Source organism: Microcaecilia unicolor, chromosome 3 (genome assembly GCF_901765095.1).
Source record: "Microcaecilia unicolor chromosome 3, aMicUni1.1, whole genome shotgun sequence".
Taxonomy (NCBI): domain Eukaryota; kingdom Metazoa; phylum Chordata; class Amphibia; order Gymnophiona; family Siphonopidae; genus Microcaecilia; species Microcaecilia unicolor.
The window spans coordinates 511,435,694-511,450,563 of record NC_044033.1 but is presented as its reverse complement, the minus strand read 5'-3'; the positions used below and the strand labels follow the sequence as shown (position 1 = coordinate 511,450,563).

Sequence of the window (14,870 nt, the reverse complement as noted above, 5' to 3'; positions counted from 1 at the left end):
AGCTGTGATCAGCACTCGCCCGTCACCTCTCCGCCTGGACCATTTGGGCTCGAGGCGCCCGTGCACACTCGGCCCTTTGTTTACTCGCCTCACCTCTCTGTTTACGCGCCAGCCAAACGGCGAGCCGGCCGGGGGATATAAGAGCCACCGAGTGCAGTCGGGACAGCAGAAGGCTCGAAGCACTTGGGCTGCAGCATCGCTCGCTGGGATCTTGCTGGATTTTGACTCACATGGCGCCCCACCATCGCTCAACCGGGTTCTTGTGCCCTCACTGCTGCTGCTGCCGCTGGGCGCCCTCCATCGGCGAAGCGGAGAACTGCCCTCACCGTGCTCCTGCGGCCCCTAGGGAGAGGTATGTACCCTAGCGCAGGCCTAGTGCAGAAAAGGAGGCGAGAAGGATGCAAGCTAGCACCCTAAGGGGGGGGGGGGGGTAAAAGAAATCCTAGAATGGAGCTGAGGCGATTGACCGGACAAGACACCGGCTGGATCTGACCCGGAGCCTGCTTGAAGGAGCCAACTTTTCAAATTAAATGCGGGTGCTATGGTATATTAATAAGAGGATTCAGTGGGATCCGTCTTTTACCTTGTTTCTCTCTGCCCTCTTCTGGAGGCACATCTGGCCAATCGGATTTCAGGATTACCACAAAGAAACATGCATGAGAGAAATCTGGCTCCTGAAAATCTAACTGCTAGGTGTGCCTCCAGAAGAAGGTTGAGAAGCACTGCAAAAACAAATGACCCCCTCCTTGTATAGGGGAGTTAAATTCCAGCCCCCTTGGGCTGCCAACAGGTCAGGTTTTCAGGATGTCCCTAATAAATAGGCATGAAAGAGCTTTGAATGCCTACTACGCCCATTGTATGCAAAATTTTCTCATGCCTATTCATTAGGGGAAGCCTGAAAACCTGATCTGTTCCCTTGAGGACTGGGAATAAAGACCAACCAGGCAGTGAAGGAGTTTGTTCAGCAAACATTTGAAGCCCAGACTTCTGCCGGCCCCCTTCTGTGAGGCCCTGGGGAAGTGGGCAAATCCCCCTACTCTTCTCTGGATACTCTGGAAGCAGTTTTGCTTCTTGGAGTTAAATGATACTCTTTAACTGTGAAATTTGCTGGGGTGGGGGGGGGGGGGGGGGGGAAACACAGCCAGAGAGTTAGCTCTGGTTTTTTTTTTTCTGTTTTGTTTTGTTTTTTTACTTAACTCTCTTCTGTTTGGGGTCTGATTATAGGTCCAGAGGGTTGTGGCGACCGTGGTTAATCACCAGAAAGGAAAGGGAAAGATCTGAGCTCTGCTGTCAAAATTTGGTAAGTATGGCTTCTCCTGCGTTGGGACTGACTGACTGACAAGATGCATAGGACAGATTCAGCCAGGTCTTTGATGACGTTTGAAAGGTCAGGTCTTTATGTACCTTAAAGTTGTTGAATACAGTCTGTCTTTTATTTCTTTCTAGGCGTATGGTCTTTACCAGATTTGTGCTGCAGGAGGAAAGCTTCCACATTATCAACACCCAGTGAGGTATGTAATGCTTGCTTTTCTCTATAGAGTTTATAGGTTAGCGTTCGTGCAGCTTGGGGAAAGAGGGGTTAGAACAAAAGTTATAGCAAGTAAACTCTCAGCCCTACACCCCCCCCCCCCCCACACACACACACACATACAATTTTTTATAGCGCAAACATCATTTTGTTAAGTTTCAGTGCAAAAATTAAGTCATTGGGCTTTTCGGAGTGATTTTTGCATTGTATAGCATCAGCGGCTGATTCAAACACGGGCAAAGCAATTTTAAAAGGCAACGTGATTTACACAGCAAAGGACTCTGTAATCTTCAGATTCAAGTTTCCTTTTTATCAACTTTGGCATGACAGGCTTGTTGACCCCTGAGGCAGGCTCACACGCTGAAATACGGCCCGTGTTGGGTCCTTCTATGTGATTGTTACAATAAAGATGCTTGAATATTGGATATCCTCTTGGTATTTGCCTCTCCCTTTTGATTGATACCCAAGTCCCTCCCATGGCCACACCCCCTTTTGTTGCGCTCTATGGGATTTGGGTGCCTGGCATTATGGAATAGTGGGCAGCCAGATACATGCACCAATCCCACTTGGTGACAATTAATGACAATATTTGGTTAGTGTTCAATTATTGCTTGTTAGTCAATTAAGTTGTGTGCACACCTCAGGAACTAATCTGGGGGACAATGTACATAAGTAGCATAATAAAAAAAGTTAACACATCAAATACTTACCTTAAGGTCTCTTTTACTAAAGCTTAGCATGCGTTAATGGTCTTTAGGGAGTGCTAAATGCTGCGTGTCCTACTTTATACATATGGTCCATATGGGCACTCCCCCCCCCCCCCCCCCCCCGATTCTATAAGGTTGCCAAAAATTAGACACGTTTCCAATTTGTGCATGCGATTTAATAGAATGAGCCAATTAGTGCCAATAATTGGCGTTATAACAAGCAATTGTCACTAATTAGGTTTAATTGGGAGCAACGTGCATAAAGTTAGGCACAGAATAAGTACATAAATACTGCTATACTGGGACAGACCAAATGTCCATCAAGCCCAGCACCCTGTTTTCAACAGTGGCCAATCCAGGTCACAAGTACCTGGCAAGATCCTAAAACAGTACAATACATTTTATGCTGCTTATCCAAGCAGTGGATTTTTCCCTAAGTCCATTTTTATAATTCCCTAAGTCCATTTTCTTTTAGGAAGCCATCCAAACCTTTTTTTAAACCCCACCAAGGTAACTGCTTTTACATTCTATATATCGCACCTAAATATAAGTGTATTCCATAACAATGCGCGTAACTTAATTGGCTTAACAAGCTAATCAGCATTGATAACAGCACTTAACCAAAAATGAGCACTAATTGGCAATAATTAGAATTTACACACATAACTCGCTAAGCATATGCTGTAACTCACTGCACCTAAATTGTAATGCGCACATCCAAAAAGGAACATGGTTATGTGCGCTTTGTGGCTTTCCCAAATTTGCGTGCATTGTTCTAGAATGTGGCCCAGTCTGTGTAAATCTGCACACAGGGATTTACACCATGTTTTTGTTGGTGTACATGGATGCGTGTAGTTTTAGGCGCTGGGTTATCAACTAAGCATAATCTATATACCGCACCTAAATCTTATAGAATGCATTTAAGTGAAAATGATTTCCGCGCGGATTTTTCAGGTACCCTTAAGTGCGAATTCTATAAAGGCAGTTTGCCAAAGGCTGAAATAAATGCTCGTGCCCAGCTACTGTCAGACATGCAAATTCCAAGTATTCTGTAACCACCCACCTACATCCTGGGAATGCTTATGACTCTCCCATGCCCCTCCCCTGGCCACACCCCTTTGGAGTTGTGCACGAGATAGAATATGGATATAGGGCAGATCCAGATGTAACTACTAATGACTGCCAATTAGTGCTTGCTAATGCCAATAATTTGATCACCTAATTAGCCAATTAATCTACCATTTTCTTTCTTAAAAACATAAGTACAGCAGTACTTGTCAGCCTTTACTCTTTCTGTGGCTGTGACCCCATGATAACAACCAAATAAAATTGTGTGACCCCACTGGAGGTGCAGCATAATGATGTACCTATGGAGAGCCAACCCAGGTTATGACCCCAAATATGGGTTTTGTGACCCCTTTGAGGTTCTGACCCACTGTTTGGAAAGCTCTGCCATACTGGGTCAGACCAAAGGTCCATCCAGCCCAGACTAGTTCTGTTTTCTAATCCCCTAAAATAACAAGATTCCACATTACCTATCCTGAAATGTAAGCAGCATCTTTCCCCAGTCTGCCTTAACAGTTTATAGACTTTTCTTCCAGGAATTTGTCCAAACCTTTTTTAAACATGGCTACACGAACTGACAGATTCTCTATATCGTGCTGAGATTTCCATGCAGAAATCGAAGCGTATTCCATAATAATGCGTATAACCTAATTGATTAACAAGCCAGTCAATGTTGATGATTACCAATTAACAAGCAATTATTGACACTAATTGGCATTGGTTAGAATTTACATACAGAACTGTCTAGGCATATTCTATAATGTGCTGTATGTAAATTCTAAGTCGTATAGTTGAAAAGGGGGCATGGCCATGGGCACGGAATAGGCGAGTCACGGGCATTTCTAAAATCTATGTGCGTTGTTATAGAATACGCCCAGTACGCACGTAATGTAGGTGTCTGCATTTACACCAGGTTTTGCTTGGCGTAACTGCCCACGACTAGACATAGTTGCATGGATGGGTACTTGGTGTATCCTATAAACCATGTAAAAATTTAGTTTTCTTCTGTAAAGTACACCTAAATTAAGACATACTTTATAGAATGTGCTTAGGCGAATTTCATTTTGGTGCCAAATTTGTAGGCGGGATATATAGAATCTAGTCCTAAATGTTTACTATTTCCTCTGGCAATGAATTCCAGAGCTTAACTACTCACGGAGTGAAAATTTTTTTTTTTCCTATAGTATTTGTTTTAAATATATGGTGTGTCCCCTAGTCTTTGTACCTTTTGAAAGAGCAACCAACTGATTCCCTACTACTAGGAGTTTGAATGAAGAAATTCAATGCCATGTTACACTTTGTGCAATAACTGGACAAAGTACATGGGGGGAAGGGCAGTGGTGTGCTGGAGCTGGCTCGCACTGGCTCGCAAGAGCCGGTTGTTAAATTTTTTTACCATCTTGCGAGCCGGTTGTTCTTCTGGGCAAGCCGGCTGTCCTCCCTCCCTCGAGCTACAGGGTCCCAGGCTCTGAGTCCAGTGTACATACCCAAAGAAGGCAACCACCCTGGTTGTCCAGTGGATTCTTCGGGGCAGGCAGGAAAGATCCCCAATCTTTCCTGGCCGCTGCCGGCACTGACCCTCCCCCGCTGCCGGATCGTTCTTTAAAAATGGCCACCGAGACTTCTGCTGAAGTCTTGGAGGCTGCCCTTGTAAGTCTCGGCGGCCATTTTGAAGAGCAATGCAGTAGCGCCACGGGAGAGTCAGCGCCGGCAGCGGGCAGGAAAGATTGGGGATCTTTCCTGCCTGCCCCGAAGAATCCACTGGACAACGAGGTTGCCTTCTTCAGGTATGGGACTGGGACCCTTCAGCTCAGGCGGGGGAGGAGGAGAAGAGCAGAGCCAGCTTGCCCTGCACCACAGATTCTCAGTCTTCCTGGAGAGAATAATTTATTGCCCCCCTCCCAGGCTCTCTCCCCGGCTATAGCCAGCTCTGCAATTTGGGGGAGGGGATGCATTGGTGGACCGGGGAGAAAGCCTGTTAAAAATTTACTAGCACACCACTGGGGGGAGGGGGATAACTGGATAGTTGCAAATGTAGGGTCATGGCACCAGGATCTCACTCCTGTTTCTGATGGAGCTGGAGGCCCAAAGAAGTTGAAGCAAACTGCAAAGTCAACCCCTTCCCCCCATCTCACCAAAATATATAAATCATTTTGTATATAAATCATTGACATTTATCAGAGACCTAGCATGAAGTCCAAACCAGAGGTGTAGATTATCCCATATGGAGTCTGTTAGGTGCATCAGGTCTCACATTACCTATGTCTGTAAGAATATGACCTTGTGCCATAGTTATGTATGTAAACAAAATATTAAGTGTCCTATGTTTGTTTTCAGGTTATTCTGGCCTAAATCAAAGTGCTACGACTATTTGTATCAGGAAGCAGAAGTCCTTCTGAAAAATTTTCCCGTTCAAGCCACCATTGCCTTCTACGAAGACTCAGATTCTGACAGCGACGACAGTGACGTTGAGCATGATTCTGGCATTGAATCAGACTGACTTTGACAATGTTACAATGCAATCGCTAAAAATACCAGATATGCCAAGGAAGCCCCCTCAGTGCAGCTGGGAGAAAGAGCTGAAGCTATTTGATGGTAAGAAAGTTTGACTGTCTCGAACGGAAGTTCAGTCAAGTCAAAGAAGCAGTGTCTCCTGAGCAAATGCATTTGAATATTCGCCACGGGCTGTGCTCTTTTCCTGAGACTCTTGGAAATGGAAACATCTTTTTGCTGACTGGTCAGTTCTCTTGAAGGCTTTGGAAAGGGGATCACCACTTACGAGAGACCATACTTACTCAAACATATGAGCTGGTGATATTTGGAAATGGCATAGGCTTAGAAATATTTAAGACTGAATTTTTAATTTAATGTGCTCACAGATGGGCACAACGATGAAAAATCTTAGCAACCACCATAAGAAATCGTCAGTCAGTTAAAATAGCATTTGGTGGTATATTGAAACTTCATAAACTGTAAACCAGTTAGCAAAACAATTGACAATCGAGCAAATGTTGGCCAATTGAACTTTTCTCTTGGTAGAGAATTCTATTCATGAGGGAAAGAATTTGAAAAAAACACCTTCAGATGTTCCACTCATCTCAGCCAATGAAGGGATAAGTAAAGAGGTGTCCTGTGCCGGAAGGTCCTGTACTGATGCCACCCCAGAAAGTGCATCAAAGATAGACGTGTATTTACAGAATAACCCATATGTTTATAAAAAAATTTTGTATATCACCTTTCTGTGGCACCACCAAAGCTGCACATAGCTGGAATATTGTCATTTACTTAGACCTGTAATTGATTTGAATACCAGCATTTTCTGTGTGTGATAAATCTGGGTGGCACCTTATGAAATTACCCACTAAAGGCGAATAATGCCGTTACATGGATAAATTTAGGCCCTGCCTGTGGGACACCCTTGGCCCTTCCTAAAGATAATCAAAGAAAGGGAAAAGGATTGTGATTTGATATACTGCCTTTCTGCGGTTACAGTCAAAGCAGTTTACTTGTTATATACAGGTACTTATTTTGTACTTAGGGCAATGGAGGATTAAATGATCTGCTCAGAGTCGCAAGGAGCTGCAATGGGAATTGAACCTGGATGCTCTAGTTCTCAGGCCACTGCACTAACCATTAGGCTACTCCTCCATGTGGCCTTGTAGCAACATACACGGCCAAAATGTTTGGTTTGTGGCCTCATATTTAAAAAGACACTGGTGGTCACTACAAATGCTTTTCAATATTGACCCCATTGTCTTTAAGGGTTTGAAGGAAATCTAGTTTTCGAGTAATCAGGTTATGAAAATGAATCTGATTCTCAAACTAAAGGCAGGTATGTACGATTAATATTCAATGTGGACCTGCTGCAGGGAAGGGCCTGCTTGTCCAGTCCACCATGTGGTGGCTGTTCACCCTTGTATGTAAACCAAGGCAGTTTGTGACTTTTTTTTTTCTCCCCTTTGTCTCGGCAGTTTTCCTTGCTCGTTTTTTGGTTTCTAGCTCGGCTAGAACTAAAGTTGGGATCTGGCATTCCTGTTTTTAGACCCCTTCCCAACATATCTAATCTTGTCACTGCAGTCATTGTCCTCAGCCAGAGGTCCGTACATCAAGGCTGCTGAAATTCTGAATCCAGCCACTAGGTGTCAGCATTGCACAATGACTGCCCACACTTTCCCCTCTTCACCCAATCCCGCCCCAGGGCTATGAACATTTACCTTCACAGCATCCCAAGCGCCACCCAGCCCTTATAGCAGAAGACCTGACTCGGGGATTAAACTGGCGATCTATGTGGCATGGCATGGGCCTGCCACTGAGCCACCTGGGGGTTTAAACTGGACTGGAGGAGTAGCCTAATGTTGAGCACAGTAGGCTGAAAACCAGGGAAGCCCAATTTAAATCCTCCATGTGATCATGGACAAGTCATTTAACTCTCCATTGCCTCAGGTACAAATTTATCATACATTCTCTGGGGCAGGAAAACAGCTACTGTAACTCTGACTGAGCTAAATCCCAAATCCCCCTTTAGTATAAGTAGGTAGCTGAGGTGCATGTGATTTAGACAGAGTTTAACTTTACTTCCTTTCGTTCCTCTTCCTGTGCTACTTCACGTCCTCTTTCCTTTATCCCCGAAACTGAAGTTTGAATAGTTCTGCTGTAAATTAAAATACAGCACCCATAAGAACATTATGCTTATTCCACACTTGACATACTGCCTTTCTGTAGATACAAAGTGGTTTACATATCCTGTTTTTGCAGGTACTTTTCCATCCCAAATGGACTCACAATCTAAGGTTATTTGTACCCTAGGGCAATAAACATTATTGCCAGTCTATATAGAAGGTTCAAATTTTACTGAAGAGTCTATGGGGGAGCAGATTGTCTGGTTCCTCTTTTGCTGAATGTCCTTTTTCAGTTGAATTGTATAGAAACTGTGCACCTCTCCCTTCATCTGCTCTTTATGTAAACTCAGGACAGGGTTTCAAGCAATTTTAATTGTGTGTATGGTTTGCCTCTCTTAGCTGGCAAATATTCATCTTATAGACTGCCTATATTGTAACAGGCTTCCAAAGCATAATCAATAGAAATAGAATAAAACTTTTTTTTACTGGACTAACTTCATAGATTTTTTTGATTAGCTTAATGTATTGTTAGTCCAATACAAAAAAAGGTATCATCTTATTTTCTTTTCTATGCTTTATTTTATTCTGTTTCTATTGATTACCTTTAAAAGTGGACTAACATGGCTACCACATCTCTGTACTCAAGGCATCATCACGATCTTAAGACATATAAAACAAGTATTTGACCGACTCTGAACCTTGCATGCTAGAGATTTATACAGTGTAATAAGAGACATGCGATTGGTCGATTTGCTATCTTAATGTAAAAATGTATCATAGTGTTTGTAAGACAAAATAATTTATTTATAAGTTATTAAAGATTATTTGTTCTAACTTGCATAGTGCCAGTGTATGTTTGTAGATGAACGAGGTCTCCTAAAACAGAGATTGTATAGCTATTAACTAATAACTTAAATAGGTTTCACCCAGAACTAAAGGAGCCAATTCCTCACCCCCACAAAATCTCATGTCCTGAAAATGTCATGTGACTAGAACACAACAGTTCATAAGCCTCTGTTCCCTTCAGAATTGGAAAGCAGTGGTGTAGCCAGACCTAGTATTTTGAGTAGGCCCAGATTTAGCTTGGATGGGCCCTTCCATGCCCCCCCCCCCCCCTCCCTGTGGATTTATAAAATATTTTTTAATCTACCCCTCAGTTCCCCCCCATTCCAGAATCTCTCCCTCTCTCCCCAATCCCCCATCAGCGGACCGGCAACTCTCCATGGTGTACCTCAGGCTGCGGCAGCAACATTTTCACTTCCTGTGCCAGTCCAGCAGGCTTCCCTCTGCTGTGTCCCACCCTCACTGACTTCACTTCCTGTTTTCTTACTGGTGGAATGCAGCAGAAGGAAGGATAGTGCTGGGCAGACTTATACGGTCTGTGCCAGAGCCCGTGGTTAGGAGGCGGGGATAGTGCTGGGCAGACTTATATGGTCTGTGCCCTGAGGGTGGTTGGGAGGCGAGGATAGAGCTGGGCAGACTTATACGGTCTGTGCCAGAGCCAGTGGTTGGGAGGCGGGGCTGGTGGTTGGGAGGCGGGGATAGTGCTGGGCAGACTTATACGGTCTGTGCCCTGAAGAGCACAGGTACAAACCAAAGTAGGATATACACAAAAAGTAGCACATATGAGTTATCTTGTTGGGCAGACTGGATGGACCGTGCAGGTCTTTTTCTGCTGTCATCTACTATGTATGTATGTTGTTGGGCCGGCACAGGCAGCAAAAATGAATTGCTGCCACGGCCTCTGAGATACACAAAGGAGGGGGTTCAGAGATGGAGGCAGATATGGGGCCACTGGCAGAGGAGAGGAAGAGAGAGGAGTGTGGTGCTGCCACTGGGTGGGCCTGAGCCAAAAATGTGTGGGCTTAGGCCCAACCAGGGCCACCTGTACCTACGCCACTGTTGAAAAAGAACCTAAGGTGAGGAACTCATTGAGCAAATCTTGCTGTTTAAAGCAAGTGGATGTTTCTCAGCAATGCTCCCAGCCTCCTAAGCACGAGCATCCTGATCTCTTTTCTAAATGCAAAGTTGTTCTGGGGAAGGTGCTTCTGTAACGAAAGTAGTGAGGTACCCACACAGCCTCTTCAGTAAATTTTAGCACAGTCTAAAAGCAAAAAGCCAAAACTTATTCCAGCTTCACACTACCTAGTGTCATCCCCCGTTATAATGGGAATGACTAAAGAACCTGAGAGAACTCTCCAGAGTTACTGAGGGGAGGGTTCTGAGGTTGTGGCTGGTAAAGGATCCAGCCCAAGGGGATGGGTTCCTGGGCAAGTTGCAGAGGGAAATGTTTCTGGTTGTTGAATGACAGTAGGCGATGGGGTTTAGAGTTGATCAATGTTGTTGTTGGGTTTGCACAATGTCTTTGGTTGACTCCACCTCCGTTGGGACCCTCGTGGAGACAGGGGTGTCCTGCATGGGTTCAAGAAACTAAGGCTGACCAAAAGGGAGTTTTTGCCAGTCAAGCATTGACCCTATGAAGTGGAGGAGTGCTCCAGGTGGGAAGTAGGGGATCCCAGCCTGGGAGCAGGAACAGGAAAGAACTATTAGGAGCCAAAAGTGGTAGCCCAGAGAGGTAATCCTTTGGAGGACAGTGTAGAAATACAGGGAGGACTGGTCCAAAGGAAGACTGTCCTCAGGGGTACTTGAGGCTTCTAGATTGATTTAAAGTATAACCCTCATCTGGACTTCTTGTTTACACAATTCACAGAGCACAAAAATGTGTTAATTTTATAGAGTAAGCTAAAGTTTGTTCATACATTAATAAGGTATCTTCTTCTCAAGTTCAATTTATAATCCTACAGTAAGTACATATTTACAGCTCCTCCTGTCCATGCTCATCCCTTCTGGGTGAAATAACCTAAGGCTGTGCCTTCAGCACTTGTGCAATAAGTAGGTTATTTCACCCAGAAGGGATGAGCATGGACAAGAGGAGCTGTAAATATGTACTTACTGTAGGATTATAAATTGAACTTGAGAAGAAGATACCTTATTAAAGTATGAACAAACTTTGGAGAGCAAAAATATAGTTTACTCTACAAAATTAACACATTTTTTTGATCTGTGAATTGTGTAAACAGCAAGTCTGGATGAGGGTTATATTTTAAATCAATCTAGAAGGGGGGGGGGGGGGAAATAGGACTTGATATACAGTTTTTCTGTGGTATTTTGCAACTACATGCAAAGCAGTTTACAAATATTCAGGTACTTACTTTGTACCAGTGGCAACGGAGGGTTAAGTGACTTGCCCAGAGTCACAAGGAGCTGCAGTGGGAATTGAACCCAGTTCCCCTGGATCAAAGTCCACTGCACTAACCACTAGGCTATTCCTCCACTAGCAACATTCCATGTAGTAGCCTGCCCTTGCAGATCACTAATGTGGCTACGCAGGCTTCTGTTTCTGTGAGTCTGATGTCCTGCACGTATGTGCAGGACATCAGACTCACAGAAACAGAAGCCTGCACGGCTGTGTTCCTGATCTGCAAGGGCAGGCTTCTACACGGAATGTTGCTAGTGGAATAGCAACATTAACATTCCATGTAGAATCTCAAATAGTAGCAACAGAATCGCAATAGTAGCAAAATTCCATCTAGAATCTCCAATAGTAGCAACATTCCATGTAGAATCTTAAATAGGGAAAGGGAAATGGGACTTGATATACTGCCTTTCTGAGGTTTTTGCAACTACATTCAAAGTGGTTTACATATATTTAGGTACTTATTTTGTACCAGGGGCAATGGAGGGTTAAGTGACTTGCCCAGAGTCACAAGGAGCTGCAGTGGGAACTGGGAATTGAACTCACTTTCCCAGGATCAAAGTCTGCTGCACTAACCACTAGGCAACTCCTCCACTCCAAAGAAGCCTCAACTACCCCAAGGGAAGTCATAGGGGTCTATTTACTAAGCCGCGCTAATGCTGGCAGAACCCATTCACACTGAATGGGTTCTGTCGGCATTAGCGCCAGGACAGCCACTAGCGCGGCTTAGTAAACGGAAGCAATAGATTTTTCACCAAACCTCTATGGGGTTAATATCACCGGCTTCAGCCAAACCTGAAATAAACAACTCCGCTAGGGAGAAAAAAAACAGCCTTAGCTTATAACCCCCCCCCCCAAAAAAAAAAAACGTTGTTAAACACAATATTTAAAAAAACATTCTTACATTCTATACTTAGCTGGAGATTTATTGCTATCCGAGCCTGCTGTTCCCTACAGCTCCCAGGGGCCAGGTAAACTAAAAAAATATATTTTTATTCATACTGGTTAATTAAATAGGGACATTAGTATCCCACCCCAATTCTCAGTGGGCAGGGCATCAAACAAGGGCACTGTTCCCACTGCAAAACCTACGCCAGCTCGGCCTTAGGGTTTGCTGGGACATTGGAGAGGAATGGGGAGACCCTGTCCTGCATACATTTGCATGCTTATGGTCCCACCCACCTCCCCCCGACACAAAGGGGCTGAAGGTCTGGTGGACCTCCAGACCCCTGCCACCCTCCAACACAAGGGGCTGACCCCTGATGCCCCCTTCAAACAAAAGCCCCCCTCCCGATGACCCCCAGCCCACAAGCAAAAGCCCCCCCCCCCCCATTCCAGCACCCTCCCTCCCTAGCCTAGTGGTCTAGTGCTCCCCCCAGACCTCTTTCATCCCCCTGGTACCTGGAAGCAGGAGGAAGGAGTAAGCATCTCCTCCTGCAAGTGCCTGGTGCATCCTGGCATATAAGGACATATAAGGGCTGGTTCAGTACCATATAAGTACCTGTTCGGGCTAGTTTTTTTTTGTTTTTAGTTACTTTTGTACCCCGCGCTTTCCCACTCATGGCAGGCTCAATGCGGCTTACATGGGGCAATGGAGGGTTAAGTGACTTGCCCAGAGTCACAAGGAGCTGCCTGTGCCTGAAGTGGGAATGGAACTCAGTTCCTCAGTTCCCCATGACCAAAGTCCACCACCCTAACCACTAGGCCACTCAGTTTGACAGGCCCAGGCTTTTTTTTCTTTTTACAGCCTGGACCTGTCAAACAACTTCTGCACAATCCTCCCATAAAAGTGCCCTGATTATCGAAGCTAATAGCACGCATACATTTATATCCTATTTGCTTTGATCATAGGGGTGTTATTGCTCTGCAGTGTTCTGGTGCTATTCAGAACAGTGCTGGGTTTTTGACCAACGGTCCCTGAGGCTGGAAATGTGCTACCTTATGACAGGGAAAGGCTTAGGTAGCTTGCTGAGTCAGGAGCGTGGGGCTCAGAGAAATAAGAAGTTAAAAGCCCGCTGTCAGACAGGCCATGAGGAGAGAAGAACTCTCTATGCCTCCCCTACAAAAGTGTAAGCTGCAGTAGCTCTAAAATTGGCTGATTCAAAAACTTTAGTAGAATACAGGGCTAAATTTGAAACTCTATGCCTGATTTTCAAGGCCCTGAAAGGAAATTACCCTAAGTACCTGAAAAATAGGATGATCCTCCACACGCCGCCAAGGACACTAAGGTCCTCCCAAGGACTTTCATTAACCACACTCTCTCCAAAAGACATTACACGATGTGATACCCACAAGCGAGCCTTCTCCGGAGTAGCCCCCACACTCTGCAATGCACTGCCTGAAAGGCTCCGCTTAACACAAGACTACCTCTACTTCAGGAAGCAGGTGAAAGCTTGGCTCTTCAACCAAGCCTTTAATGGAAGAAGTAACTAACTTGTTAGTCTCACTCACACACACAAGGATTGACTCGGGCTGCACATACTGCAGCGGGACATGTTTATCCACTCCTACCCTAGCTGAGATAATATTTAACCATCTCTCTGACCTCATGTGCAACTTTCTTTAAATCAATCACCTTACTTTCTAACTCTTCCTACTTTCTTACCTACCTATCTATCTATATATTACATCTTTGCTTTACCCTTCACTATCAATTATAATGTTCCATTACGTATTGTGTTGCCGAAGTGGAGGAGTGGCCTTGTGGTTAGGGTGGTGGACTCTGGTCCTGGGGAACTGAGTTCGATTCCCACTTTAGGCACAGGCAGCACCTTGTGACTCTGGGCAAGTCACTTAACCCTCCATTGCCCCATGTAAGCCGCATTGAGCCTGCCATGAGTGGGAAAGCGCGGGGTACAAATGTAACAAAAATAAAATAGATACTATTGGAGATTCTACATGGAACGTTGCTATTCCACTAGCAACTTTCCATGTAGAATCTCAAATAGTAGCAACAGTGGAGGAGTGGCCTTGTGGTTAGGGTGGTGGACTTTGGTCCTAGGGAACTGAGTTCGATTCCCACTTCAGGCACAGGCAGCTCCTTGTGACTCTGGGCAAGTCACTTAACCCTCCATTGCCCCATGTAAGCCGCATTGAGCCTGCCATGAGTGGGAAAGCACAGGGTACAAATGTAACAAAAATAAAATATGTACTATCGGAGATTCTACATGGAATGTTGCTACTATTGGCGATTCTACATGGAATGTTGCTATTCCACTAGCAACATTCCATGTAGAAGGCTGCGCAGGCTTCTGTTTCTGTGAGTCTGACGTCCTGCACGTACGTGCAGGACGTCAGACTCACAGAAGCAGAAGCCTGCGCGGCCACATTGCTGATCTGCAAGGGCAGACTTCTACATGGAATGTTGCTAGTGGAATAGCAACATTCCATGTAGAATCTCAAATAGTAGCAACAGTGGAGGAGTGGCCTTGTGGTTAGGGTGGTGGACTTTGGTCCTGAGGAACTGAGTTCGCTTCCCACTTCAGGCACAGGCAGCTCCTTGTGACTCTGGGCAAGTCACTTAACCCTCCATTGCCCCATGTAAGCCGCATTGAGCCTGCCATGAGTGGGAAAGCGCGGGGTACAAATGTAACTAAAATAAATTGTAAGTAGTATACCGTGGCATACTTTGTATTGTTTTTTTTTCATATTTCTACTGCTGTAATGGTCTATTGCTTATGTTTCATTTATTCTTA

At 44.9% G+C, this 14,870-nt stretch overlaps 1 protein-coding gene across 1 annotated transcript; it reads left to right on the top strand.

Moving 5' to 3' along the window:
• Positions 1–230: 230 nt before the first annotated feature.
• On the top strand, positions 231–5,800 carry LOC115464825 (protein ripply2-like). Its single transcript, XM_030195182.1, has 4 exons — positions 231–352; positions 1,225–1,300; positions 1,447–1,511; positions 5,638–5,800. Exons 1-4 carry the CDS (start codon positions 231–233, stop codon positions 5,798–5,800), a joined length of 426 nt encoding a protein of 141 aa, XP_030051042.1.
• The last annotated feature ends 9,070 nt before the right edge of the window (positions 5,801–14,870 follow it).